We start from the raw sequence: 26,738 nt of genomic DNA, 5'->3' as shown, positions 1-26,738 counted from the left end.
TGACAAGCCAGCAGGGAAATGAGAAATTGAATAACAGACTAGTTTGGGTTGGAAGGGAACCTTAAAGACCCTCTAGTCCTACCCTCCTGCTATGGACAGGGTACGTCTTCTACTAGACCAGGCTGCTCAAAGCCCCATCCAACCTGGCCTTGAATACTTCCAAGGGATGGGGCACCCAAAATTTCCCTGGGAAAGCTGTTTGTGTGTCTCACTGCCCTCATTGCAAAGATTTTCTTCCTTGTATCTAATCTAAATCTACCCTCCTTCAGTTTAAAAATGCTGCCCCTTGTCACTACAGACTCTGGCAAAAAGTCTTCTTCCACCTTTCTTATAAGCCCCCTTTATATATTGAAAGGTTGCATTAATGTCTCCCCAGAATCTTCTCTTCTCTAGGCTGAACAATCTCAACTCTCATCCTGTCTTCATAGGAGAGGTGCTCCAGTACTCTAATAATTATTCTGGCCCTCCTCTGGACCCATTCTGACAGATCTACATCTTTGTTGTACTGGAGACCTAGAGCTGGAGAGTCCCATGAATGCTGAGTTAGAAGGGCAGGATCACCTCCTTCAACCTGCTGGACACGCTTCTTTTAATGCGGCCAGGATACAACTGGCTTTCTGGGCTGCAAGCCAGCTTTGCTGGCTCACATCCAATTTTTCATCCACCAGTATCCTTCCCTACAGTGCAGCTCTCAATCAATTCATCACTCAGCCTGTACTGACATTGGGGATTGCCCCAACTCAGGTACAGGATCTGGTTCTTGGCCTTGCCAAACTTCATGAGGTTCACATGGCCCCATTTCTCAAGTGTGTCAAGGTCCATTCAGATGTCATCCCTTCCCACTATTGTATCAGCTGCATCACTGAGCTTGGTGTCATCTGCAAATGAACCCAATCCCTCTATCTATTCCATTAACATTAAATGGCATTAATATTAAATAGCATTGGTTCCAGTGTGGACCCTTGAGGGACACCACTTGTTACATGGTCAGGACACACACAAGGACATCACTGCCTCCAGAGTGCATACCTGGTGTCATTTTTGCTCTTTTCTCCATTTGCTTCATGCATGCCACATGAATTTAGCAGTAACATCTTTTGAGAATGCAGAGCTAGGCCATAAGAACAGCAGTGTCTCCTCTCCTTGAATGCCCTCTAAGGAGGAGAAATTAAAGAGAAGAAATATGAAGCAGGGAATATAAATTACAGCATGACTTTGCCAGGAAACCTAGCCTCTCTCCAAGCCCCAAACCCACCAAAGAAGGAGCCAAAGTCCATCTTCACGTGGCAGGAGTTCAGTAACCGTCTCTGACTAGGATGGAGCCCAGCCTTTGAGCAGCAACACAATGAGTTCATTTTGACTTGCTTCTGCGAGTATCTGCTTCTACTACATCTGCTGCAGGAAACTGCAGTTTGAAGGCTTAGCACTTTAAATAGATAGCAGCTATTGCCACAAAAGGCACTAATAAAGGGGCTCGTACTGCAGCTGATGAATTGATGCAGAGCTGGTTTCCAAGTTTCAACTGCATCATGAGCAGAATAAGAAGAGAGGTCCGAAGCCTGTGGTGAAAAATTTTGCTTTCTGAATCCAGGTCTTTAGAAGGCCTCACACCCACTGAAATTAATGAGCGTTGAGAGGCTGTGTACCTTGGGGACTCCAGAACAAAACATTTAGTTCTATGTGCTAACTATAGGCTTTGTGCTGCACATACATACACACAACCACCCACACACTCTCTCATCACAGATTTAATTGTAAGCTGAGCACTCCCACCAGGAGTGAAATTAAATGCTCCAAGAAAGGTTATTCCTTAAACTTATTTCTAAGATGCTCTGCCCTCAAGATACAAGTGATGTATGTTCTCTCTCTCTCCCTCTGCTTTTCCCCACCTTCCCACCCCCTACATATTATCTCTTATCTCACCACCACCAGTACTTGAAATATACTCTGCAGCACTTTCTTACTCTGTTTTGGTCTATTTCTAACACTGAAAGTCCTCAATGCACTTTTTTTTCACAGATATAATAAACCCTTTTACTGAGGTGGATGTAGTGTTGTCCATTTCCAGCCTGAGTGTAGAAGGAAAGAAAAGGCATTGCTTCCATTTTTATCTATTTTTTCCCACTGTATGTTGCCAGAAGGATTGGAATTGAAGTTATGAGCCGCTATGTGTACGAACACAAACACGATGAAGTTAGGAGTGGAAATGTTTCTTGACCATCATACATGAGATCTATAAATTCCTTCCAGTTAGGCACAGCTTCAAGCTATCCTCAAACCATAGTGATGGGGAAAGAAAACTGGCTTTCTCCTGTTGCACTAGCTCTCTTCCATAGGGGATTATGAGTGCGGGTTGGTCCAGATGTTACTGTCAATGGGTGGGAGAGGAAATTCAGCCATAGCTCACAGGGAAAAAAAACCAAAACAAAACAAACTCTCCAAGCACCATATAGCAGGCTCTCACATAGGCTGTTGTCCCCAAACAGATTCTTCATGCTTTGCAGTATATCCATTAATGCTAGACATTGAAACCTTTTCTCCCTCCTCTCTTCAGTTTACTTTTCAAAGAGACTCCCCTTGGGGAGGAGTTGTCCCATCAAGACAGTAACAGCCTCGAAGTTGCATGAAAGTTTTAGACAGACCTGTTCTACTCTTGCTGGAGCAGAATATGAAGGCTGAGCTATTTGCCCAGGACTCCAGCAAACTGCTAGAGAGTTTGATTGTTCAAAAAGGATTCAGACAGCCATGTGCTGAGTGGGAAGGGTTTCCAAAGTACAGCCAGTATGAAACCCAGCTCTGCGGTTTTTTTCCCCTTTTTTTTTAAAGCCTACTCTTCCAGAGCCTAGGCACCCCTGTGAAGCAGTGATTCATGAACCAAACCTGGTTTTGTGAGGCAAGCCTTTTCCAAAATGGACTGCAAGGCACAGCTCATTTTTAAAAGACCAGAGGAGTATGAGCCAAGTCATCTATGTGGTAACAGGCATGCACCTGAACCATGTTCACTAACCATGCTGTTGGATGGAAGCAGCTGGAACTGTAGGTTCTGGAGGTCAGATGTAAGTAAAATACATCTGGTTTCTGCCAGATTAGGCAGAGGAAAGTCATGTATGAGAATTTATGAATTTAGCCAAGACTGATTGGCTTAGACCCGCCCAAGCTGGTGGAAGTGCAGGGCATAGCAGAGGCAGAATGTTAGAAATCAAGGAGGGGTTACAGATGGAAATGCAAGCATGTGAAGAATTACACAGGAGGATCTGAGGTTCATACACTTGGATTTAGGGACCTCCTTTTTGCTAGTAACATGTTTTAGATATTTACATCCCCTATTATCTTAGTCCAGGGCCTTTTTCTTTGGGAGTAAGAAGATTAGCAGTCCCCCAAATGATACCACAGTTCATTAATGTCTAAAGCACTTTATCCAAGTTCAGCCTAAAGGTCTTTACACTGCTTTGCTTTGTATACAGCATCTGTAATCTATCTGGGTATTTACACCACACCACTGTTTCAACTGAATGTCTACATACAGGATGTCCTTTGACAACTGCTGAAACTCAACCACATCAAAGCAAGAACTGCTTACTAGCAGATGGCACAACTTCACATGTCTTCCTACACAAGAAGCTCAGCAACATCCGCTGCAATGCAGTCAGCAGCCTGGCCTAGTGGACAGCTGAATGACCAAAGCATGAAACAATGAATATGCTGGTGCCTGGCTCTGCTTCAGTGTACCATCTGTAAAAGGTCTCTAACTAAGGTCTAGGGTAAAAAAAGTACAGCAAATATCTCAGACATATTGTAAGAAGGGTGTTGTTTCAGATGGTGCATTTTGTAGACTGAGAGCTTTAAACTGGATGAAACCGATCTTAATTACCATTAAACATCAGAACAGAGCTTCTCCCAGATGACACGCGTAGTCAACAAGTTTCTGATCTAAAACAGACAAGGAAGCTACAGCACAGCTGAACTAGAAAAAAACGTAGTTGGAAATATGTTAAAGATTATTCTCTAATCATTCTTGTTGTTATGAGCTAGAAGTTTGTGACTGTTACAAAGAAATCCATTTTGGGACAGAGTTTTTTTTGACTGGAAAGAAAAAGATTGATGACTTTATGCGCTACGGGATCATTTCAGCTGTAGAGGGAACATAACAAAAGACATAGGGACAGCAGCTTAAACGTGACATACTGAAATCCATTGGGGGGTTAGCTGGTTAGTAATACGTGATATTATCAGTGCAAAAGCAAAATGTACAAAAAGTTTCTTTCTCATGATTTATGGGCCAGCTTTGTGAAAGCCTCACATCCACAGAGCTAGCACCATGAGAAAACTTAAGTCCAGCTTGCTTCCCATACAAAAGCACACAGATTACCAGCTGGTGTTAGGAAACTCCCGCCATCTCATTTCAGCAGAGTGATTGTCAGAATGATGCTGTTGCTCTTCAGAAGGCACTTATAGTAGTAAATAGGCTCTGGGGGAAGGCCTCCATTTCCCACTTGTATTTCATATTTCATTCTTCCCCACTGACCACACAGATCCATCTGCCCTCTGAGGGGGATAACTGCAAGTGTGGCACATGGCTTGCTTTACCTGCTTTTCCTCCATCTCTGCACAGCTTGTTTGAGCATGTCTGGTAAAACCCCTTTGCTCAGCACAGGCTCTCCCACAGACTCTGCAGGAACACAGGATGGCTGGTTTAAGCAAAACTCTGCTGTTGTGGGTTTTTTATCCTTTCTCCCCAACCAAATTATAGTTAATCCATGACATACTATATCCCTCAAAGGGCACCAGACTATCCATCCAACTGAGAGGTGAGTGAAAAAACACAGACCCACTCTGACAACATATCAACTAACTCTTCAGATAACCCAAAAGCTCACCAAGAGCCAAAAGGAGTAGCCTGCTGTCATGCAAGCCCTGGACAGAGCAATCCCAGATCAGCTCCAGGAATTTTCCACCCCTTTGGTGACAGCATTAATGCTGGAGTTTAGGTTGAAGAAGGAAACAGACATGTTGGGGGAGGACAGAACATAGAAAAACTTGAATGAATAAAAGCATCATTACTTATACACACTGGGAAGCAACAGGAGATCCTCAGGTTAAGCATGGAGACAGAGAATTAGTGCTAATAATCCAGAAGGTCTTCCAACCAAAGCTATTCTGTCACTGGAACATTTGAATCTGCTTTAAGGGCAATCTAAAATAAGATTAAGACACTCAGCAGCTGCATTCATACCAAGCTTTCCTTGAAGAGGGGAAATGGGAAATGGGCATAATTTTCTTTAAGCTCTACTCCAGACATAAGGCTGCAACTAAGATATACATGCCAGTATTAGCTTTAAAGCATCCTTCTCAGATACCAATAACAGCATAGCTACAGCCCCATGTACAGCCCTACAACTTGGGAAATTCACAAATTCCCATACAAGGGTATCTGTGTCTTATTAATTTTTAATACCTGAGGTAGTTACTGGAAAACTGGTTTGGGATTATGTCTACTGCTGGTTTGCAGGACAGCCACACCACCAACAACAGCCTCTCACCAGCTCTGGACAAATCCAGTAAGCCAGCCCTTAAGTGCCATGACATGTATCCAAGCCAGTGCCTTAAATGAAGTGGAACAGCCTCACGTCCAAGCTATCCCCATTGACCTCGTGACACTTGCATTTACATGGGCATAACCCAAGTAACCATTTGGCCAGCTCAGGGCCACTGAACTGCTATTTATTTCAGCATGAGATGCTCTTCTTGGTATACTGAGGGAGGACAGAGACTTCAATACCCACCCTATCCCAAATATACATTTCTTTGTCCATCCAATTACCAGTCATATTGGTATGCCCTGTGCCAGGGCTTGCCTTGCCTTGCCCAGCAGAGCCCCAGACCTTCTGTCTGACATGGCTTACCATGGGTGGTCCCTACAGGGCTGCAGGGTAAGGTGGAGGCAGTCTGTTCTGTTTGTATATTTAGAGGGGATGAAAGCCAAATAGGGAAAGGACTTTGGTACAGTGCAGCCAAGTGACTCTAAAGTACTGCTTTAAAAAGCCACAAGGTCACCTTTACTGACATTTGGATCAGGATTTTATAGAAGTCACAGGACTGGGAGATGGGCTTGTTATGCCTATGATCACAGAGGAGGGAGGGATTTATGTGCTGGTCAAGAAGGCTGCATTGTTGTGTCTCTTTCATGTTCATAAATACTCATTTATCAGCCTGTTGGATAAAAGAGGCTGATTGGGATTTCTGTTTTCACTTACTGTAGTTCCAGATGGCTTCCTCAACTCTGCCAGCGCACCTTCATGAAATGTAACAGCCCCCTACTTACCAGTACTCTCAAGGTGCCATGTCCTTCCACAGTCTGTCTTTTTAATTGGTTAGACTTTAGCAAAACCTGGTTTCAGGGCCTTACTTCATTTAAGCACAGTGTGAGAACTAACACATATCAGCCTCTTAAATGAAGAACCAGCACACAAGCACAGTGAAATCTGAAGGGTTTGAACAGAGTGTCTTTGGTAATGATGTGTGTTGTGAAGCTGGTACACGTTTATAGATATCCATCTGTGTGCGTGTGCTTAGTCATAGAAGCAGCACAGACTGTTAGGCCCTATGCAAACCTCAACAAACCTTAACAGGTTAAAACCTTAACAAACCTTAACAAACATGCAGGGATGCAGCCTTTAACAAACCTGAGAGGACTGAGTCCAGGAAGAAAGACAAGCTCTGATACCATGTACCTTATGAAACAAATGTCATGAGTGAGCAAGCCTACTGCAAGCAAACACCTCTTAGTGGTGGCTCCACCATGGGTTTCTTTTTCTCAGTGGCATAACATACAGGACAGGTTTTGAGCAGGTGGTAGAGAACATAGGGATCATGACAAAAACAATCTTCATCTGAAAGCTTGTGGTATAGGTGAGCATTTGAGTCTCCTTATTAAATTACAGTGTCATGTAGACTACATTCTTTAGACAACTGTGCTTCAATACTCAGAAACCAGACCTATCTGTTCAGTGACTATGACGTGGACTGGAAACTTCCCTGCCCTTTCCTGACGTTAGCCCTGCAGGGAGATGCAAACATGAAAAATGTCACAAGCTTCATGATAATGTGCTAAATATTTAATATAATTACTCATTGAGCCCCATCCCTTTATCCCACTAAGGTGACCAAGAGACAGATCACAGGACTATTAGTCAGGTCCCCAGCATTTGCTCCTTGATGCCACTTGCCACTGACAGGTACCGGAGCGAGGCAGGATCAGCAGACAGAAGTAAAGACAAAGCATGAAGCAGCACAGTCTGCAGTGTTTTCACACTGTGGCTTGGACTGACTTGCACAGTGCCCAGGAAGTGAGGGCCTGCTCCCCACATCTGAGATCCTGATGAGCTGCTGGCATCTGACACTGAAGCCCAAGAGAGCATAAACAGGTCACTGGCTCGGTGCCATAGGGAGCTCTGCCATGCAATGGAAACGGACGCAGTGGGAGCAGAATACTATGTCAAATGCAAAGCAACAAGGATGTTTTTCAACCTAAGGGCAGATGCAGGTGCATAACCCATTTGCAGCCAGAAACAGCATTATTAGGATAAAAGGAATTGCAGGAGTGCATGGAAAGCATATGACAGCCATGAGCCTGACCTGGCTGTAGTCGTGTACGTACTGGAGCAACGAGGCTGGCAGCCTCACAATCCGTGTCCCATTGTGTGACCAGGAATGTGTATGTGACACCAAATGGTGCTAATGGAGAGGGGCTGGGCAGAAGCCCCTGGGTCCCATCCTCCTTATGTAAAGCTGTTCCTGGAAAGGAGGCAGGAAAACGCTGATGTGATTTATCTCTGCTAAGGGACTTTGTCCCATACATGAACCAGAAAAGCTACATGTACTGATAGCACAGTGGAGAGGGTGATTCCAAAATGCTGAATCAATACACACTGGAGCTGAAAAACCCTTTCCCCACCATCCCCTTTCCTCTAGGAAACTACCCCTATCCTACAAGGAGGGGCTGTTCCTGGAGATTTAAACACTCACTGTGCAGGAATTACATATATTCCTACACTATGTCAGGACTGCAGCCAAGGACATACTTGGTACCCAGAGTAGCGAAGATGCATACACATGGATTTCACCACAGCTGTGTCAACCCACTGAGCCTTCTGGAGATAGCTCCACTGTTCCTGGTATTTGAACTTGCTGGTTCATCTCAGTTCGCCCATCTTCACTGGGCCATAGGCACAACCAAAAAACCTGCACCAGGCCCTGTATCTGACCAACACAGATTTAAGAATGGTCCTTAGTGCACTGACGCAGTGGGGTAAGGCTGGCAGAATAAAGGGTTAGTACTTCCAATGGACAAACATTTATTCCAGGCACCTTATAACCAGTAGCTAGGCAAAACATACATGCAAACCCTCTCTCCTCCACCACACTGCCCTATATAAAAATATCAGGACACAACTCCAGTCCCACTCAGACTGACAGAGGCAGCTGCTATAGCAGAGATGTTAATCCTAAAGCAGAGCGTGTTGTCACTGCCAGGAAATCTTATTGTGTTGGATAGGCAATACTAGACCTTAATTAAATAGGTTGCCCTGCCCGCAAAGGCAGACAGACTAGACTGGAGTCAGATGAAGCAAGTTGCTTCAGCCAGTGACCACCTGGCTGTAACTTCATCTAGGTGACAGCATATGCTTTTGTGACCCTCTCTGAAAGGTTGAAACCTCAAACAAGCTCCCAGAGGTAAGGTGAGGATTTGTAAAGAGCAAGAAATCAGAGATGCTCCCTTCTGGGAAGGAATTCATTCCTTCTCCTTTCAGAGTCTGAAATTTTGTGGCCTTTGCCCTGATCCAAGATATAGCAGATCACGCTGATTCAGAATTTAGGGGAGCTGGTGGCTCCACCTGTCTCCACTGCACACAGTGTAGCAAGGAGTGCTGTGAACCAGACCCTGTTAGTAGCTCCCAGTACTGAGCACCTCATTTTTCTTTCTCATGGTTGCCCTTTCACTGTCTCTGTGAAATAAGGTGCATTACTTTCTCACTACCAGAACAGAGCAGCCATGTCTGCTCTGCACATTTCCCTTAGTCATAACCCAGCTGCTTGCCTCTGTAGCATCCTGCTGCCATGCCAAGATGCAACCCTGCCATGAATGCTCTCAACCCTGTGCAAGACACACATTGTTCATCCACCTTGCTTTCTGCATGGAGACAACTTGAGTGCATATGCTAGAAGAGACTGCAGCAGCATACTGCTGAGGCCCTGAGATGGATGATGTGCATGGAGGAAGAGGAGAGAAGAAAGACCCCAGTGCTCTCTGTGGGGTATAATTGCCCCTCCAACTGTGTCCAGCCAGAGAAACTGCATGACTCACAAAGAGTCAGCTAGTCCACTGTGAACCTGAGTGTCGGGTCAAGACTTTGCACTTAAATCCCTTTTCAGACTCCAACCAATTCTGACTGACCCTTGGGCAGCCTTAGCACAACATGGTCCTTAGACTCCCCTACCCCAGTAAAATTAAGTTACTTGAACCTCATTCTGGTACCAAGATGGGGAGAGGGCAACAGGCAAACGTAGGTGCCTTGGCACTGTGCCTTGGCACTGTGTCTGTTCCTTAAGCTTCTCCATAGGACATGGGTATACATCTGCAAACATACCTCAGCAAAAACGCAGAATGGTACAGAGGCTAAAGCTTGGATCTTAAGAGCATATGCTGCCATTTTAGCCTTCCTCCTGGGCTAATTGGCCCTGCTTTACATTGCTTGGGGGGAGCAATGCACTGTGCTCTCCTGGGACCCAAGGCCACTTGCACATGTTACCACCCCATAAATAAGCAAAGGGCCTTTCCTTGCTGCCTTTCCCCCTGCACACTGGTAGCCTTGGCCTTTAGTCAGTTTTGAGGCACCGAGTCCATGCTGCTGCTTTGTGTTGTGAAGTCCAGTAACCAGGTCATGACCCCACGGTAACACCTAGTGCCCCAAGTCCCCTGGCTAAGACAGATGCCAAGTGCCACTCAAGTTATGGACTGACACTGCAGCTGGATCCGTATACAAGACACCTTTCCGCTTTCTCCTTTCTCCCACCTCTCACCGGCGTGCCTGTAAAGCCAGCAGCAAACACACAACACTGGTGCAGGAATTTTTATTTTCTGAGTAACACATACTTGACTTCCCAGTGCAACAGAACTTCAGATGCGTAGCAGCAGCTACCAGAGACCTACAGATGGCAGGGAGTACTGCTCTGCCTAGTTTCGCTAGCATGAGTTTAACAACTAATACAAGTTTCCGAGCTAGCAGACACTGAAGAATGGCTGAATTCACTCCCACAAAGCAAGGTAATACTGTGCTGGAAGCTCTCCACAGTAACCTGCTAACAGCCTCACCTATGGGAGGAATGGGACACTGTGCCCCTGCTTCCCATCCTGACATCCCTTTCATACCATTTAAGTCATCCCTTCACTCTCTCATTCACTACACTTTTCAACACTCCCCTTGTTACTCCACATCTCTTTACCTCTGGCCATGCCATTCGCCTCTCAGATGGGACTGGGTTTTGGGGAGGGAGAAAGAAAAAGGGGGTAGGGTAGGCAGAAGCTCACAGATAATCCCTTACATTATTTCTCCTAAGGAAGCAGATTATTTCTCTTGTATACATGAAGCTAGAAAACAATGGTTTATGATGGATATCATTCTGAGTGCCTCTACACTGTCTGGAGTGACTTTTGGCCTCTCATCAAAGCTTTCCCACAGATCTTGGATGGCCAATTGTGAGATGTCCGAAACAGTGCTGGGGAAGCTACTCTAAGATGCATGGACATGCCTCCGTCGTGGTGTTCCTCTGTGCGTATGTGTTAACCCTGGAAACCGAACTCCTTGTACTTGGCGGCCATATCGTTCCGGAACAGCTCTAGGGCCTTTTTCATTGCAGCCTGGGAATCAGCCCCAAAGTCTGCAGCATGTTTTTCAGCAAGGACCTTGATAATGACTTCAGAAATGAACTGTGAGGAAGGAAAGAGAGAAAGAGAAAAGCTAAAGGGACACTCAGGGTTTATTTTCAGAAAAGCCAGACTAAGAAATAGGTTGCTGAGCCTGGAAATATCTCCAAGCTAATTCAGTAGCCCTTCCCACAGTCTCTGGAGAGACAGTGAGGTCTAGCATGCAAGGAGCTTGGCTGGGCAGAAGAACTGGGCTCTATTCCTAGCTCTGACACTGATCTGCTTCATGACCTTGAGTAGATCATGGACCTTCCTGCTCTTTGTCTGCCTAATCCGTTAGGGCTGAAAATTCATGCCCTGTGTTTCTACACTTACTTTGTGGGTCTTGGTCTCCTATAGATCCCCCAGGGCTTACTCTTAAACTCTATGTTCCCAGTATCCAGTCACTGACAGCTCTTACGTAATTCAGTTTCCCAGGCATGCAGAGGCTGCATAGGCTGGTTATTATTGTCAAGGGTTGGTCAGACTGCGTGTGGTGTTTGGAATGGGAAATCTAAACTTGGATAGTCACATACCATTTACATACCATGAGCCCTTTCCATTCCTCCTCTTGCCTGTACACAGAGACACTGGACTTGAGGGAGAGCTCACTGAAGTCCAACTAGCCATCAGTAAATAAAGGGCAACTCTCACGTAGCCATCTTGCACACATTCACTACACATCAGACAAGAAGGCTCCCTGCCCTTTTCCATACCTCCAGGTATTTGACAGGGATTTTGTGCTTGGTCGCATGGGTTTGAGCCAGGGGCTTCAACTCTGCCTCATGATTACCCTTCTGCTTCAGGATTTTGCCCAGTTGGGTAAGGACAGTAGCTCCATGTTTCTTCAGATCTTCCGAGCCCTTCATCTGATCAGGGGTCTTCAGGCCTTTGAACTTTTCAAAGCGATCCAAGGTCTCAGGGTGGTCCTTGAAGAGTCTGTGAACAGAAGTAGAGGGACTTGTGAGACTTGAGAGAGCTGTCTTCCGGGCCGTAACTGAGGTCCAGCTGCTCCAGGTATTTCAGACAAAGGTGTGATAACCCTCTTCCTTCCCTCTTACCCAGTCCCTGTTAGTAGAGGCTACTTTAACCTGGGAACTCTGACACTTTACATCCTTTCCAAATTACCACCATTCACAATCACTGCTTTTAGCAGGTATATAAGCCAGGGAAACATCTGACCCTACTTGGAATTTGTTTTAAATGTTTTCATCCTTCCTCTGGTAGGTTGTTCCACAACCTGATGAGAATCTATGTAGAGAAATTTCTATTTATTTTATACAGGCTGCTTTTTATCATTTGCTAATGATGTCTCAGGGAGCAGAAGCTCCTGACATACCTCCCTTTGAGTATTGTTTCTGCTTTAATCCCTTCCTCTTACATGTCCTAAACATGATCACCACTGTCTTTTTCCATTTCCTCCAACTGTGACAGACACTGCCCTGAACATGTCCAGCTAGAGTGACAGAGCATAGTTTTCATATATATAGCTCTGCTAACTCTTTGGCACCAGTCTCCTGGGTTATGTCAGCTGTATTAAGGTAGACAGAAGAGCCAAGGTTGGTTGTGGAACTGAGAGGTGAGCTCTTCCATTCCTATGAAGGAGAAACAAAACCATCTGTCTTCATTGACTTACTATTGCTGAGGAGCCAACCTGTAGACCCCTGGCTCTCACCAAGACACTCTTCCCCAGCCCATCTCTGCAGGAAAAGAGACTTCTAGAGGCTTCTTGTGCACACAGACACCAAAAGGGAGCAGTCCCCAGTCTCATGTCCCTCACATCTGGAGCTTAGGTATTCTTGAACATCAGATGAATGGGACAATTTATTCTGTTCCCACCCTATGACTGCAGGTACGGAGACATTTGGTTCCTTTCCCTCTTTCCCAGCCCCCAGCTCAGCCTAGCTACCAGCAGTGTAGTTTGTCCATTGGAACCACAGCACCTCAGAGAGCCCTTCGGAGTAAATGCGTAACAAGACCATACAACCTTCAGGCATACTGGTACCATGCCATGCAATCATATACATAGGCACCCTGATCCAAAAATGGAAATGAAATCAAGAAGGTGGAAGAGTGGCTAAAAGACAGACTAAAGTTGTTCCTGGTGCTTCCTCCCTGTTGCATTTCCTAGGAGACAGGATGCAGACACAACTGGCAACCAAAGTAGTAGGAAATTTCGCTCTTCCCTGCCAGAGTTGAGGTGAAAAGGGGATACTGATTATTAGGAGAAGTCTAATAATTTGGTGTTAGGAGACATTAGCTCCCTTGCACAAGCTTATTTTCAGGTATTACACCCCTTGATGGGCATAATAAAACCAGTTGAAACACCACAAAAAGCAATATTTGTCTTTACAGCCAGGGCCCTACAGCTCACATCTGTGAAGTGGCTTGCCCAAGTTACCTGCAGCAGCGTCTGGAGCTCCAGCCCAGGAGCTCAGCCATGAAACCACCTTCCCTCTCATGGTAGTGACTGCATGCTTGCTCTGCCCTTGCTTGCTTGCTTGCTCTGCTGGGACTTGTGTCCCGTCTAGAACTGGACATTCTTCTTAAGTAAGTTGCCACGAGGGCCAGACGCTCCACTGCCTGATGTGAGTAAGGGCAAAATTACACTAACAAATATCTCAAGCTCATGGAAAACACAGAGTGTTCTGCTGCAAAAAGATTCTGTAGAAGAGTCCAGTCTTTGAACCAAAGACCAGTCTTTGCTGATGTTTCATTTCAACAGATTTCTGTACTGTACCAGGTGCTGAGCACACCACCTTTTCTCCTGTATCTTCCCATGACACAAGTTGTGTCCCACCCAGAGAGAGGAAAAAGCCTTGCACTTTGGAATGGGATGCAGTTACTTCTAAAAATCGTCCTCCACTGTGTCTGTCTATGCCTGAATTGTGTCTGACAAAGATTACACACTCCCAAGACACTTGAAAATTCTTCCGAGGAGTATTCTTTTGTTTCCTTTGGAAAACAACTAATTGGATCAGCATTTTCGAAACATATACCTAGAATGTGACATCTACCTAAGAAGCCTTTTACAATTCACGTGCAGACATGTGAATTTCTAAACTAAGAGCTGCTGGGCTTCCCCTGCCTTTCTCTTCCTTCAGAAACCCCTTGAAGGAACAAGAAATGATCTGGATTGGTTTGGCTGGGGAACACAAAGTCACAGGGAAAGGGGGTGTCATCTATTTATTTAATGCCGTGCTCTTTCCTGCAATACCTGTAAGAAAAACGATGTGACCTTTTCAGCTAGAAACTGCTTTTACTGTCTTGTGGCACCTCCAGAGCCAAAGTAGCCACCTCACAGAGTTGAACTGGTAGGGAGGACTCAGGCTCCTGCTACCCCTGCAGCATGCCTGCTCTAGACCTCATGAACCATCACACTGACACCCAGCTGCCCCATCTCTCCCTTCCCTTCAAGCTAAACTGGGCCGTGATAAAGGAGGTAAATAAAACAGCCCACTGCTCTGGCTCATCTTTGAAAAAGCTTTTTAAAGCTTTTCAGTGGAGTTACCTGGTGGTGTGGGTTCCTTCAGTTGTGCTTAGCTTGGGAAACCTCCCGAATGGGTGCTATATCCCCACTGCTCTCCTCAGCACCTGTACCCTTCCAGCACATCATACTGCGCACAGGCTGAGGGGGAGACCTGGAGAGAATATCCTTGAAGTCTCCATTCTTGCTGGTATTTAAGGACAGGTTCCAATTCCATCCAGTGATGTTTCTAACTCCACATTCCTGAGATCTCTTCCAGACTGCATTTCTGTGACTTGTTGTTGGTGCCTGGAATGCTCCCCTTGTGGGGGGCCAGGACCACAAGGACAGCATGGGTGCAGGGGTCCTCTTAGATGCAGACCTCATGAGCACTCCCACTCTGACACCAGAATCATAGAGGAGGGAAGTGGGTAGAAGGATGTGCCTTGTTTCACAACCAGACCTCAAATGCATCCTCGGAAAGTGAACAAGTATTACCACCCAGATTTCTGGCTAAAAAGCTGGTTGGGCAGGGCTCTGGCAGGTGAGACTAAGTTGGGGAGAGGGAAACATTCATGTACTTCACAGTTAATCTTACTGAAATCATTGACAGAGGTGATTTTCCACTCCTCTCCTTCCCTGACTCTGCCTCTCTACATCCTTGCTGCAGAGCATCTGAAGGCCCAGGACACACAATTTGCTCCAGCATTTCTTGCCATGGTGCTTGAGCAGTGAGGATCCAAGCAGAGCTTTGCCAGCAGAGGCATAGAGAGTGACAAAGCCCACCATCTTTTGAAAGCATCACTGATGTGCTGTTGCACCCACAGACAGACGGAGAGACAGAAGCACAGCCACTTATACAGTTTTTAACCCAGAAACCATAGCGATGGAAAAAACACCACCCTACAACAAACAAAACAAAGCTGGTTGAAACAAACCTGCCAAACACAAGCCTCCATGCTAAACATACACCTTCCTTGGGCTCTCATCAGAAGCTCTCAGCTCTACTCTTACAACCAAAGCTCCTTGCCTACCTCATTAAGATCTCATGCCCGTGGCCAGCGATGTCTGACTCCACCTTTCCCCAGATGGCCAGCACCTGCTGCCATTCCTGGTCACTGAGCCCCATGGTTCACTGAAGTCAGGTCCTGAGTGCTCCCCACAGCCGTTTGCCTTTCCCCAAAGGGTATCTGGAGAGCTCACCCGTGGGATTTATAGCCCCTGCTCACAGACCTACACCTGTCAATCGTCAGCTGGACGTCTTGCTCTCTTTCAGGCTTGTCTAACCTAATCAGCCTCCCTATTTTTTTCTAGGAAACTATTTTGGGTCAGGTGCTATTGTGGGTGCCACTGATGGCATCACTTCTGCTTTTCGTATTGGACTGGCACATGTCCCACTCTAGACAGAAAGGGCACTGCCGAAACACAGTGCCAGGAGCCTGTCCCAGGTTCACAAGGACCCAGAGACAGTGTCAAGCTGTATGGCAGGAGATTCCTGTAAAGCACTGTCATCTGCAAGGCCACCCTACCCCCTCTCCCCTGGCCTGCCAAGGGCAAGCAGGAGAAAAGGCCAGGACAGCTGGTAGCATCGGCTCTGTTGCTCCAAGGGCCTTTCCTTTCCCATGCTGATCTCACTCTCCTTTTTTTCCCTGGGCTAACACACACCATTTACTTATAGAGAAGAGCACAGAGTTAAAAGAGACATGTCCTTAAGAACTAACCATATTCAAAGGGGCACCAGCCTCTGCAGCAGGGAGGAAGTGGATTAAAGCTATATGGAAACCAGTTTCCCTGCATCTACCTGCTGGGGTCCTTCTGCCTCTCTCTTTGGGGAGCACCCAGGATTAGCTGATGACTGAGCCTGGATATTGGAACCAACAGACCTATAGCTGAGCCAGGAGGGCTTGTGGCAGGCCAGAGACACAAGGCCACAGCAGGGCTTCACTCAACACACACCCAGCCAGCAGCTAAGGTCTCTGGCTACCTCTGTCAAGTTAAATATCAGTGTTGGGAAGAAAAGCCACCAGGCTGACAAGCAGTGTGGTTATGCTTCAGCACATGTCCCAGCCTTTCTCCTTTAGCCACATCAGGACTGATAATGGCCTGGCACACCAGCAGGGTGATTAGTCCCTTCCAGGGGATGACTGCAGTCAGAGCACAGCCTGATAACAAAGCCCAGATAGTGCTGCTGTCCTGAAGCACGTACCTACCTCTGGACGTGTCCAAAGGGGCACATGCTGCAGGCCTTGGCAGGTGGGAAATGTCAGCTGAGCACTGAAGACACTTGTTCTTGGGGCCCAGAAGAAGAATATGTCCCTACCAGTGCTGCAGGACCTGAGGTGCACCACTGCACCCATCCACTCTGCAATGTGGGAACAGCCTCCCTGCTCCAGGCCTGCAAAGGGAAAGAAGTGCCATATACAAAGGGAAACAAGCAGCTAGGAGGATGGAGGCCCACAGCCACCATCCCCTCACAAACACACAGGTTTTAGGGGAATCGTTTGAGTAAGAAGAGTGGTAAAAGGCAAACAGAGGTGTCCACTGGTATCCAAGCCTAGAGGTAAGGGAATTTTGGCCATTACATGTTGCAAGACTGTCAGAGTCAGCCTGCAAACCCCCCTTTCTCTCTTCTCTATATTCTAGTTTGCTTTACAGCCAAAAAAAAAACCCATGTCCTAAACATTCCAGTGCCAAGATTTCATCCTGATTTACCTGTGCAAACACAAGGCCACACCAATTACCCAAACTAAGCTAAACAGATGGAAGAGAGCTCATTCCTTGTGATGTTCTCTATAGCACAGTGCTGAGATGGGAGACATCACATACCTGCAGCCTCCCTCTTCAAGTACTTACGGCAGTAGAGAAGCATTAGCACCATCCTAGGCTCGGCCTTGGGCAGGATCCTGAATACTGACCTTACTGTTTTACACACGTTTCAGACTTGACAGAAATGTGCTCCTGGTACACGAGAGGCTGCTGCTTATGCACCGAGGTCTGTCATATTCCCCAATCTGAAACTACTCAGTTGCCATAATAACTTCATTTGAAGTCGGGTGACCCTCTGCTCCCTGTAGATTTAAGCAGTGTTGGTGAAGCCAGCAGTCCTGGTGTGGGCATTACTGTTAAACGGTCAGAAGGCTTAAAAAGAGTATGGGATTCCATACTGCTTTTGTTTTCTTAAAGTGAAGTAGCTATAAAATGAAATCATAAGCTCTCCTTCCAATAGCTTAAGTAACTAGCCTGCAGAAATACTAAAACCTTTATGGCACACCACACTGAGCCTCAACCCTGCAGCGGCAAAAGGGATGCAACATTTTAGTGTCTACAGGCCTCTGCTCTCTCCCTCGGGGCAAAACCTATCACTTGCACAATCCTCTAATAAATGTAAACTACAGAGAGCCAAGGTATCAGATGCCCCCTTTAAAAAGTGCCGGGTGACTGAATAACCTGTTTCCAACAACCCTGGCCACAGCAGAGCCATGCTGCCTCCCATGTGTCTGCACCCACACCAGGGACACTCTCGCTAGACCAGCATAAGAGGTACCGTCCATATTTTTGGCCACGTTTTGGGGTACATCGCAGCGTGATGCGGGCTCTGTCTTTGCCTCGTCGCAAAGCCTCCGGGTGAGCCGGGACCAGCGGGTGCAGGGACCGCCTGGGGCTGCCGCTGCCCGGGCGGGAGGCGCCGCAGCAGCCCGGCTCCGTCGGCCAGGGCTTGCTACCATCTAGTGGCCACGGGCGACAAAGCCACGGGGACTGGAGGCCACCTCCAATCCCCTTCCCGGGATTCGGAGACTGGCAAGGGGGCCAGCAGGTAGCCCTCCGATTTCGCAGGCAGGGGGGTGAGCCTGGGACACGCAGGGCTGCAGAGTCCCGATGCAGGGGCACTCTGCGGCTGGGTGGTGGATGGCAGAACTCTTTGTAAGGGCTCTTTCTCAGTGTGGGGCATAGAGACGGCCTGTTTTCCTCCACAGCAGGACCTTGGGGTGGCCATGCAGCTCTGCTCCCAGCCCTGCAACAGGTTGCTGGCATGGAGAGGATGCCGCACCTGAACCCCCAGCCTTGAGCACTGGTGGTGGGACTGGAGCAGAGGAAGATCCGTGAGACAGCCATAGCAAAGCCTTGGGGTACTCCCAAGGAGGAAGGCTGTCCTAGCGGCTTTGTGGTTCTACCCAAAATTTTTCCAAAAGGTGCTTAGGAAAGGACCACCCATCTAATGGGTGCAGCAAGCAGTGGGAGAGACATTTCTGGCAAAGCAGTGGGTACAGTCTCCCCTCTGCTTTGCTCCTCCCTCTAGCAGAAAACCTTTCTAGAGGCATTAGTGGATTTAGACCATGCTGCAATCCCAGTAATGGAAAAGATGCTTGTTTTCCCTATTTATGAAGGATCAAAGAAGTTCTAAGACTTGCTTCAGCCCACAAACACACCAGTGAAAGAGCAAGGCCTGGCTCTTGGGTATAGTTGTAGAAACAGCAGCTGTCTGATGGTTATTAACACATGGCACAGACACCCAGGTGGAGAAGAGATGCATAGCAGGAATCACACACTAGCCACAGAGAGGGACCAGCTCAAAGTCTGTTTGACCACAGAGAAGAGGTAAGTCCAACCCCAGCCTGTAAAGTGAACATCAGAGGGCCTGGCAGTCCCCTGCATTGCCTTGGCACTTAATATAACAAGTCACCAATGATTTCTAGCCCTGTGTACCCTGCTGCCAGACCTGCTTCAAGTAGGGAGATGTATACACAAGAGAAAGACACTAGCAGAAATAATAGTTTTTTTTCTTTTCATTTCAAGTAAGTTCATGAAATAAACTTTCCAGCAAGGAGGAGAGCAATGCTCCGAAAACCACTCCATTGTCCTCAAGGAACAACCCAAGCCATCTTCTGTGCTTACACAACAGACCAGCTCAGAGGGACAGATAGGGTTTTTTTTGACCAAATAACTTCTTTTCAATGAGCCTTTTCTCCCCCACAACACAATAACTCCTGAGAGCAGCCAAGGGTCCTGCGCTGGGAGCGGTGGTGGCGACGGCCCTGGCTCTGCTATGACCTGGGGTTGTATAAAGCATGACATGACATGACATGACGTGATGTGACATGACGTAAACATAGTACATGCCACTCTGCCAGGGGAGCAGTTGGGGGAGGCTGGCATGCCAAAAAAAACTGGGAATGTTATTATATAATGGGAACTTACATAATTACCTATTGCATAATGCCAGGGAAAGGGCCCTCCGTAATGCAGCTGTGGTTTCTATGGCGTTTAGCTGATAACGTGACTGCTTTTCAGAGATTCATTTGCACTCTGCTTCGGGAGCCTGCAGCTCAGTCCATGCAGGTGAGATCCCATGCTTCCAGCAGCATTAGCAAGACAGGTAAGGGCAATAGTAACAGGATCTTATATCCATAGCAAGGCAAGAACATTGAGTTTTGTGCAGCTTTGCCATTGATTTCAGTATTCAGAGGATCAGAGGACTGTAACAAAAGAGCACTATATGAAGCCGCATGCATTGCACAGCCTCCACTGCTTTCAGGAAGCAAGGTGGAGAACTGGTGGTGGCAGTGGCCAAATCCACTCCAGGCTCAACTCTTCTCTTCCCCTGGCACTTAAACACTATTCTTAGCAGTGCCTCCAGGCAGGGCTCCCACACACTGATGGATTTCAGCAGCTGAGAGGTGACCCAAGGCGACTGCTTAAAAGGAAGAGGAAGGATTAGGAGATTTCAGCATCAGTACAAGATTTGGGCTGTGAGCTTGCAGAGCTGTGGTATATACTTATTAGTATCTTGGCATGGATTTGTTCATGGATCGTGCCCTGTGCCATAAAGTCAGAGGTAGCATTACCCTCACTTCATTGCTCACAGGATCCAGCTTTCAGTGACTATGAGGCAGGCAACTGTATGACTCAGTCATTTCCTTTTTCCAGAAGATGCATAGCATAATGCAGGCATGACCCACAGCTCCTGTGCAGTCATCCAGACATCTCATGCTATATGGGCACTGCACAGCACCTGGTCAAAATGTATGTCTGGGCTAAGCAGGGCACTTACTGCAGGCCAGTACTTGGCTTCAGTGTGAGAATAAACAGGCAAGCAGCAGGGCAGTCCAGGATCAGAATATTTAGGCTCCAGTATAGAAGCTGAGGCTGTTTCCGAGGCTGCATGAGCTGTCTCTGGGGATGCAAACCTCCTCGGAAGGGCTGGGAAATGAGAGCACAAAAGAACTGAAGATTTCTGAGGGAAATGATGAGTGCAGTTAAAAGAAGGGGGAGTATGATTAGAAAACAATGGGTGGATTTTAAAGGCTTGCCCATCCTAGGGGCAAAGGGAGGAGATTCTCTTTTTGGAGGTAAGAACATAGATTATAGCTGTGAGACCCTGGATTTGTCTAGGTGTCAGTGGGAAGGCATGAAGGAACTGTGGCATACAGCAGTCCCTTCAGGTGGATTAAACTTCATAACTCCATAATGGCACACAGGGATTTGTGCACTGCTTACTGAAATAATAAAGCAAGAGGCAAATTCCTCCCTCATCCCTCACAACCAACAAATTACTGTAACTAGAGGCTGCCAAGGGACAGCTGGAAAAGGCAAGGGCCTTAAAAACACATATGGGCAATAAAAGCCAGGCAATCAGCATCCATGCAATATGGTGTGTCTGCCTGACACCCTGAACTCTGTAGCTCAGAACTATACATAGGAAGCTGTAACAGAGGTGCTTGCAGCATAGCTGAGACTGGGATTTAAAAATCAGGTTAGGCTGAAATCCAGGCAGTTCCAACACCATGCCTTATGCCACAGATGGTCCTCATTGCCCTCCTCGTGATGCCTTGGGAATACAGGTGCAAGGGGCACTTTGCAAAGTGCTTTGCCCTATAAGAGAGTGGAGTATGCTTTGGGCATGGCTGGGTGCTGCTGGAGAGGCATACACATGCCTGCAAAGGCAGCAGCAGCCTCAGCACAGCCAAGATGAGAGCAAGAGCAGCATCAGAGGTGAGGAAGCTGAGCCACTGTGCAAGCAAGCACCCTTTCAACAGCCCACCTTTCCTTGGGACTCACATGCCCTGAGCTGCTCCTCAAGGAAAATGAATTAACCAGGCACAACCAGACATTAACCAGGTACAGTGCTCAGCTCAGCTGTGGGCTCTCAGGCTCCCAAAAAGGGGTGGGAGAGCACATAGCTTCATGATGAAATTGGGTGATACGGCTGCAAATTGCCTTGGCCAGCCCCAGTGGGCAGGCAAGTAGCCCTTCAGGGTACCAGTACTGGAGGCTGTGTGTGGTTTTAATGCCATGCCAGCAGAACCTCCTCCACCCCATGATGCTTGTGGAGCTCTTTAGGAGAGCTTGAAATGAACTGGATCAAGGAACTGAGGTGAGTTTAAAGCAACAGTATTTGTCTTTTGGTGAACTTATTTGGAAGCCAGCTCAGTTCTGCTCTCTGGTTTGTCACACGGCCAGATTGGCAGATACCGGCAGAGGGGAAGAGGGAGGCAAAGCTACTTACGTAGGCATTGTTTGTGAAAGAAACACCCATGAAGCCATCCTCCAAAGCCCAGGGCAGCGCTGTGTAAGCAGTAGCACAGCACACACAAATTAGTGTTTCCCTTTGCCTGAGTTTTGGGGGCTGAAATGCAAGAAACAGGCACGTTTTTTATTCCCTTTGCCCGCAAAGCAGCTTCTCATCCATAGAGCTCCTGCAAGATAAGAGCCCGTGCTGTTTACATTTGCCTTTTAATGAGCTCCAGCAGGTTCTTGCTTCCAGCTGCAGTTGGCCCTTTTCAAAGTTCATGCTCTCGTTTTGCATTATCGCCCCAATGCCAAGCGCTCCCTAAGAGAGGAGAGGGACAACCGGGTCTTTTTCTCTTCTGAGAAGCAGCAGCAATTTAAGCAGTCCTTAATCCAGCAGTGCTTTCTCAGCTCTGCTGGTATCATGGGGAAGAGCTGCAGGGAAAGTGATCCCTCTGCAAAAAACACTTGGCAAAAGAATAAATGTTTTCTTCAAGCAGATTAACACTGGATGGCAGTGAGCACCTTCAGCACAGTGCTGGTGGTCTGGCCCCTGAGCAGGGCATCTACCATTCAGTTTGGGATGGGGGTCTCTGTTCTGCATCTTCTCCCCATTATTGTCATTCTTGTCATTTCATATAATTTTCACTGCTGTGCTTGCAATCAGATCTTTTCACTAGTCCACATTAGGGTCCTGCTGGCAAAACAGCCATAGTGGTGGGGCTTTGTAATGGTTGCAAGATACTGGCCCCAAAAAACCAAGCACTGGAAGATCTCACTTGTGTTGAAATCCTGGTCCTGTGGTTGCTTTGGTGCCGGTACTAGTACAGCATCCCTGCCAAGCTCAGCCTGGCTACTCCTCTCAGCTGTTTGGGTCTAGGGCTGCATATATGGATGTCCCAGGCTGGGCACCTTTGGAAAGCTCACCCATAAGTACCTTACATACACAGGATCCATGACAGCTAGATGCTTATCTAGCCTCTTCTTCCAATAGCACTAGAGGCAGATGGACAGGAGATGTGGAAGAAGCAGTCCTGCTCCATCACAGTAGCTTGAAGGTAAAGGACTTCCCAAGGTTATATTTGCATGCTTGTGTTCAACAGCCTAAGGCAGAGCTCTGCATGAGTTTATCATTTTTTAACCCTCTGATACATGTTCCCCAAAACATATTTCAGACATGGCTGCAGCCTTACAAGGTCAAGCTGTTAAAACCAACCTGCTGACTTGGTGACTCTGCAGCAGATTAACCGATGTGCAAAGACAAGTTTGCTTTCTGACCATTCACAAATGGCTTCAAGACATGTCCCCCAAAAACACTCAATAGAATGAAAGCTCCATCACCCTCACAAATCTCGGTACCATGCAGGGCTCTCACCCCTGGCACCTTTTTAATTGTGAGTGCCCCAGACATCATGGCTTTATTTTCTGATCTTCCTTCTCCTGCCAAGTGATTCAGTGCTGGTGGCTCAGCTGGTTGGATCCAGCTGGTCTGTGGCAGCATCTGCCTGGAAATTGCTTATCTTAGCCTAAGGTCCTTTATTTCCTTCCCTGTCAGCTGCAGCAGAGATCTTGCCGCACGCTGTGGTGCTCTGCTCTGATGAATCCATGCTCCTTCTCGGGGTTTCGTTGTTAATTTTCCATCTCTCTGTGAGTTTACAGCAAGGTCCAAATCACACTGGGTTTGTTATCCTCCTGGGCAAAAAGGCCGGTGGTTATCTGTTGGACAGGGGCAACACTGGGACCACAGATCAAACAGGAGAAGAAATGGGAGTGCAGATAGACCAGGAAAAGCAGGTAAACCTTTTATGGGATAAACAAGATATTACAAATGTCCCACCCACTGTGCATAACTTGGGACTAGAGGGAGTCTGTGGGGTCAGGGGGGAGTTCAGGAGGAAATTCAGGTGGGAACATGGGCAAGTTTTGGCTTTTTTGGTTTTTTTTGAGCAACGTGAGAGGAAAGGAAGCAGGCAAGTGGAGTCCTGGCCAGTCTGTCCTGATAGGAGTGAGCATGGGAGGTCATTGGCTCAATATCTGTTCCCTTCTCAGGACTATGCATCCTGTTTTCAGGTGTTTTGCTTTACTGGCAGAGATGACCAGGTTGAACAGGGCTTGGAACAACCTGCTCTAGTGGGAGGTGTCCCTGCCTATGGCAGGGGGCTGGAACTGGATGAGCTTTTAAGGTTCCTTCCAACCCAACCCATTCTGTGATTCTATGTGCCTCTCATCTGCTGAGTGATGAGCCTGATGCCAGGGTCACTCCAGGTACCGGCTCTGCAGATCAACCCACTCTCTTAGCCTAATGCACAGGGCTATTTAATACAGGAGTAATTGTGAACCACCACGGCCAACCATCTCATTTCAGCTTACAGCCAGACCAGCAGAGGTGCAAGGCTGCTAGCGGCGGGTACCAGACACTACACAAAACAGAGGCGATTGTCCACAAGAGGGAGAGTCGGCGCCGGTCTCGACAGTGATTCTGTGCAAAAGGCACTTTGTTGCCTGGCCAGTGTAGCAGAGCCATTCCCCTTGTTTCACTTCCTCCTGCAGGAATGTTTCCTCCTCCTGGAGATTCCCCTTTCCACACTCTTTTCCTTCCTCCTCTTTCTGCAGATGTCCACCATTTCACCTTTGTGTGGGGCATGCCGAAAGGCCACACCATACAGGCACTGGATGATGTGCCATGGGAAATGGACTGTGATTAAGATGGTGTCTCTGGTCATGTCTGGAGCTCTGAGTGAATTAGAGTCAGAGAACCAGGTGAAGCACCAGCCCTTCAAACCAGTGACCTTCCTCCAGGCCATCCCACCCCAGAGAGATGTCCAGCTTCAGCTCATTTCCACAAGCCTAGACAGGTTGGGGGCACCACAAGCTGCTCTGGCAGCAACTGATCTCTTCCCTACATCCTTCCACTTGTCTTCACATCCACACAGGAAGGAGGCATGGATCAGTGGTCAACCATGTGCAGTAGAGGGGAGCACCTGCCAGCTGCACGTCTGCATAACCTTTCACTTGCCACAGCCCATAGACCCTGCACTATGCAGCCTTTCCCAGGGTGAGCCCTCCGCCATGAACAGTCAGGGCTCTGTGACAGCCTCGGCTGATCTTACTCTTCCCTTTCCTTCCCTGCTTTCCCCTCACCAGGGTTTTGGCGAGACCTTCTGCACTCGGCAGCCTCTGTGGTTGGAGGTGCTCCTTCGCGCTGCACCAGCAGCATTTTCCCTGTGGGATTTTCCCAGTAGCTCCACAAACAGCATCCCTAAGCCACCAGGTCCAAAAGTTTTCAAGATACATTTTGATGATGTTGGCCAGTGATTTAGCAGAAACTGTAATGAAGCTTGTAGCATTCGTGGGGGAGTTTCCTAACCTTAGAGAAATGTATCCAGAGGAGATCCATACAAACCGCATCACCAGGATCACCACAAAGACCCCAAGCATTGCTCCCGGTACCTTGGCCACCCTCTGGCCACCACTGGCCTCCAGCTTGTGTGGACCTGGCTGTGGTGTGGTGGCAGCAGCAGCCAGTGACATTTCTGCAAGCATGGCAGAGAAAAACAGCTCTTCCAGGAAAACAAAGCAAGGGAGCTGCTGGCTCCCTCTGGGGAGAGGGATTTCCAGCCTGAGAACAAAGCTATGGATGCTTGCCCCAAAGCACATTGCGCATGCTGGTATTAACGTTTCAGGCACCGCATACAAGACTGCCCCAGAAACAAGCACTGACATGCAAGCATATGAGACCCTAGGTCTGAGCACTGGCCAAAGAGCAGTGCTAGGTGGGGGCATTGGGCAAGCAGGGCAAGGAGAGCTCTACCGTGTCCAAAGCGAGATGATTTATCAGTGTGCCCACAGGACCTGGCTTGCAGGACAGCCATACCATTGTGAGAGATGCTGCATGTGAGAGGGGATGCAAATCTACACAGAACACTGAGGGAGGAGAGAGCTGCCAGCTTTGTTGGAAGCCAAAGCCTTAATTGCTCTGCTCCAAATTACAGCTGTGGGACTGGATGAGCTCATGCACTCAGCGAGCCTTTTAGAGCAGCTTATCTCCATCCAGCGGGTGCAGAAAAGCACAGTGTGAGGAACCAGCACCTAATCCCAGCTCCTGCAGTCACTCGAAGGGCCTCGTTCAGCATTACCTGCTCCTTTAGGGTAACCTGAGTGGATACAAGAAAACAACAGTGTAAGCAGCAGCTTAGCAAAGATGACTAACTACTGCAGGCAGCATGTTTTAACTTGGCTTGAGGCATGCTGACAGGAAATAACATAATCAGAAGCCATCAGACATGAGCAGGTGAAGAAGGAAGAGGAGGGCCGCCCCCTTGGCAGGGCTGAGACAGCAAGGCTATTTACAAAACAGCCGATAGATATACATCTTATTTATACAGGATAAGAAAACTGAACCCCTCTGCTGTTAGTGCAAAGTTCTCTTTGTGTTATGGGCAGGATCATTTAATAATATACAGTTACTTCACACAGATTAAGAGAGAAGTAATTAAAGGAAAGGTTGGGCTCTGAGGCACTCAATTCTAGTCCATGGGGAGGCTCTCACTTGTAGGCACCCCCAAAATCAAATCCCCAGACTTCAGACCATTTTCCCCAGCAGCTTAGCTGTTGTGTCCTTTGAAGTAACACTTGAGGTTTCAATTCAGATCTTTGTCCTCCTTCCTTACCTTTAACTTCTTGCTAGTTTATTATCCATACAGCCATGAATTTCAGAACACCTTGCCTTGTTAACATGCAACCCCCCCTTCGATGTGTCTGTTACACCACACTCTGGCCATTCAAGGCCAGGCTGGATGTGGT

General features: G+C 47.6%; 1 protein-coding gene across 1 annotated transcript; it reads right to left on the bottom strand.

Moving 5' to 3' along the window:
- Positions 1 to 10,610: 10,610 nt before the first annotated feature.
- Positions 10,611 to 15,615, bottom strand: MB (myoglobin). The gene is made up of 3 exons (XM_005150402.3): positions 15,464 to 15,615; positions 11,680 to 11,902; positions 10,611 to 10,987 (listed from the first exon to the last, which is right to left on the bottom strand). The coding sequence occupies exons 1-3, from the start codon at positions 15,556 to 15,558 to the stop codon at positions 10,841 to 10,843; spliced, it is 465 nt and encodes a 154-aa protein (XP_005150459.1). The 5' UTR covers positions 15,559 to 15,615; the 3' UTR covers positions 10,611 to 10,840.
- Between the last annotated feature and the right edge of the window lie 11,123 nt (positions 15,616 to 26,738).

The sequence above is a fragment of the Melopsittacus undulatus genome, chromosome 5 (genome assembly GCF_012275295.1).
Source record: "Melopsittacus undulatus isolate bMelUnd1 chromosome 5, bMelUnd1.mat.Z, whole genome shotgun sequence".
Classification (NCBI taxonomy): Eukaryota; Metazoa; Chordata; class Aves; order Psittaciformes; family Psittaculidae; genus Melopsittacus; species Melopsittacus undulatus.
The sequence above is the reverse complement of the archived record's forward strand: the minus strand, read 5'-3'. Positions and strand labels throughout refer to the sequence as shown.

Bases quoted from the DNA above. Each gene is read 5' to 3' on its own strand.
- MB (XM_005150402.3), bottom strand. From the start codon at position 15,558: ATGGGGCTCAGTGACCAGGAATGGCAGCAGGTGCTGGCCATCTGGGGA. The intron at 11,903-15,463 runs GTAGGCAAGGAG...TTCTGTTCACAG, and splicing joins GGGCATGAGATCTTAATGAG to ACTCTTCAAGGACCACCCTG. The intron at 10,988-11,679 runs GTATGGAAAAGG...CCTTCCTCACAG, and splicing joins TCCCTGTCAAATACCTGGAG to TTCATTTCTGAAGTCATTAT.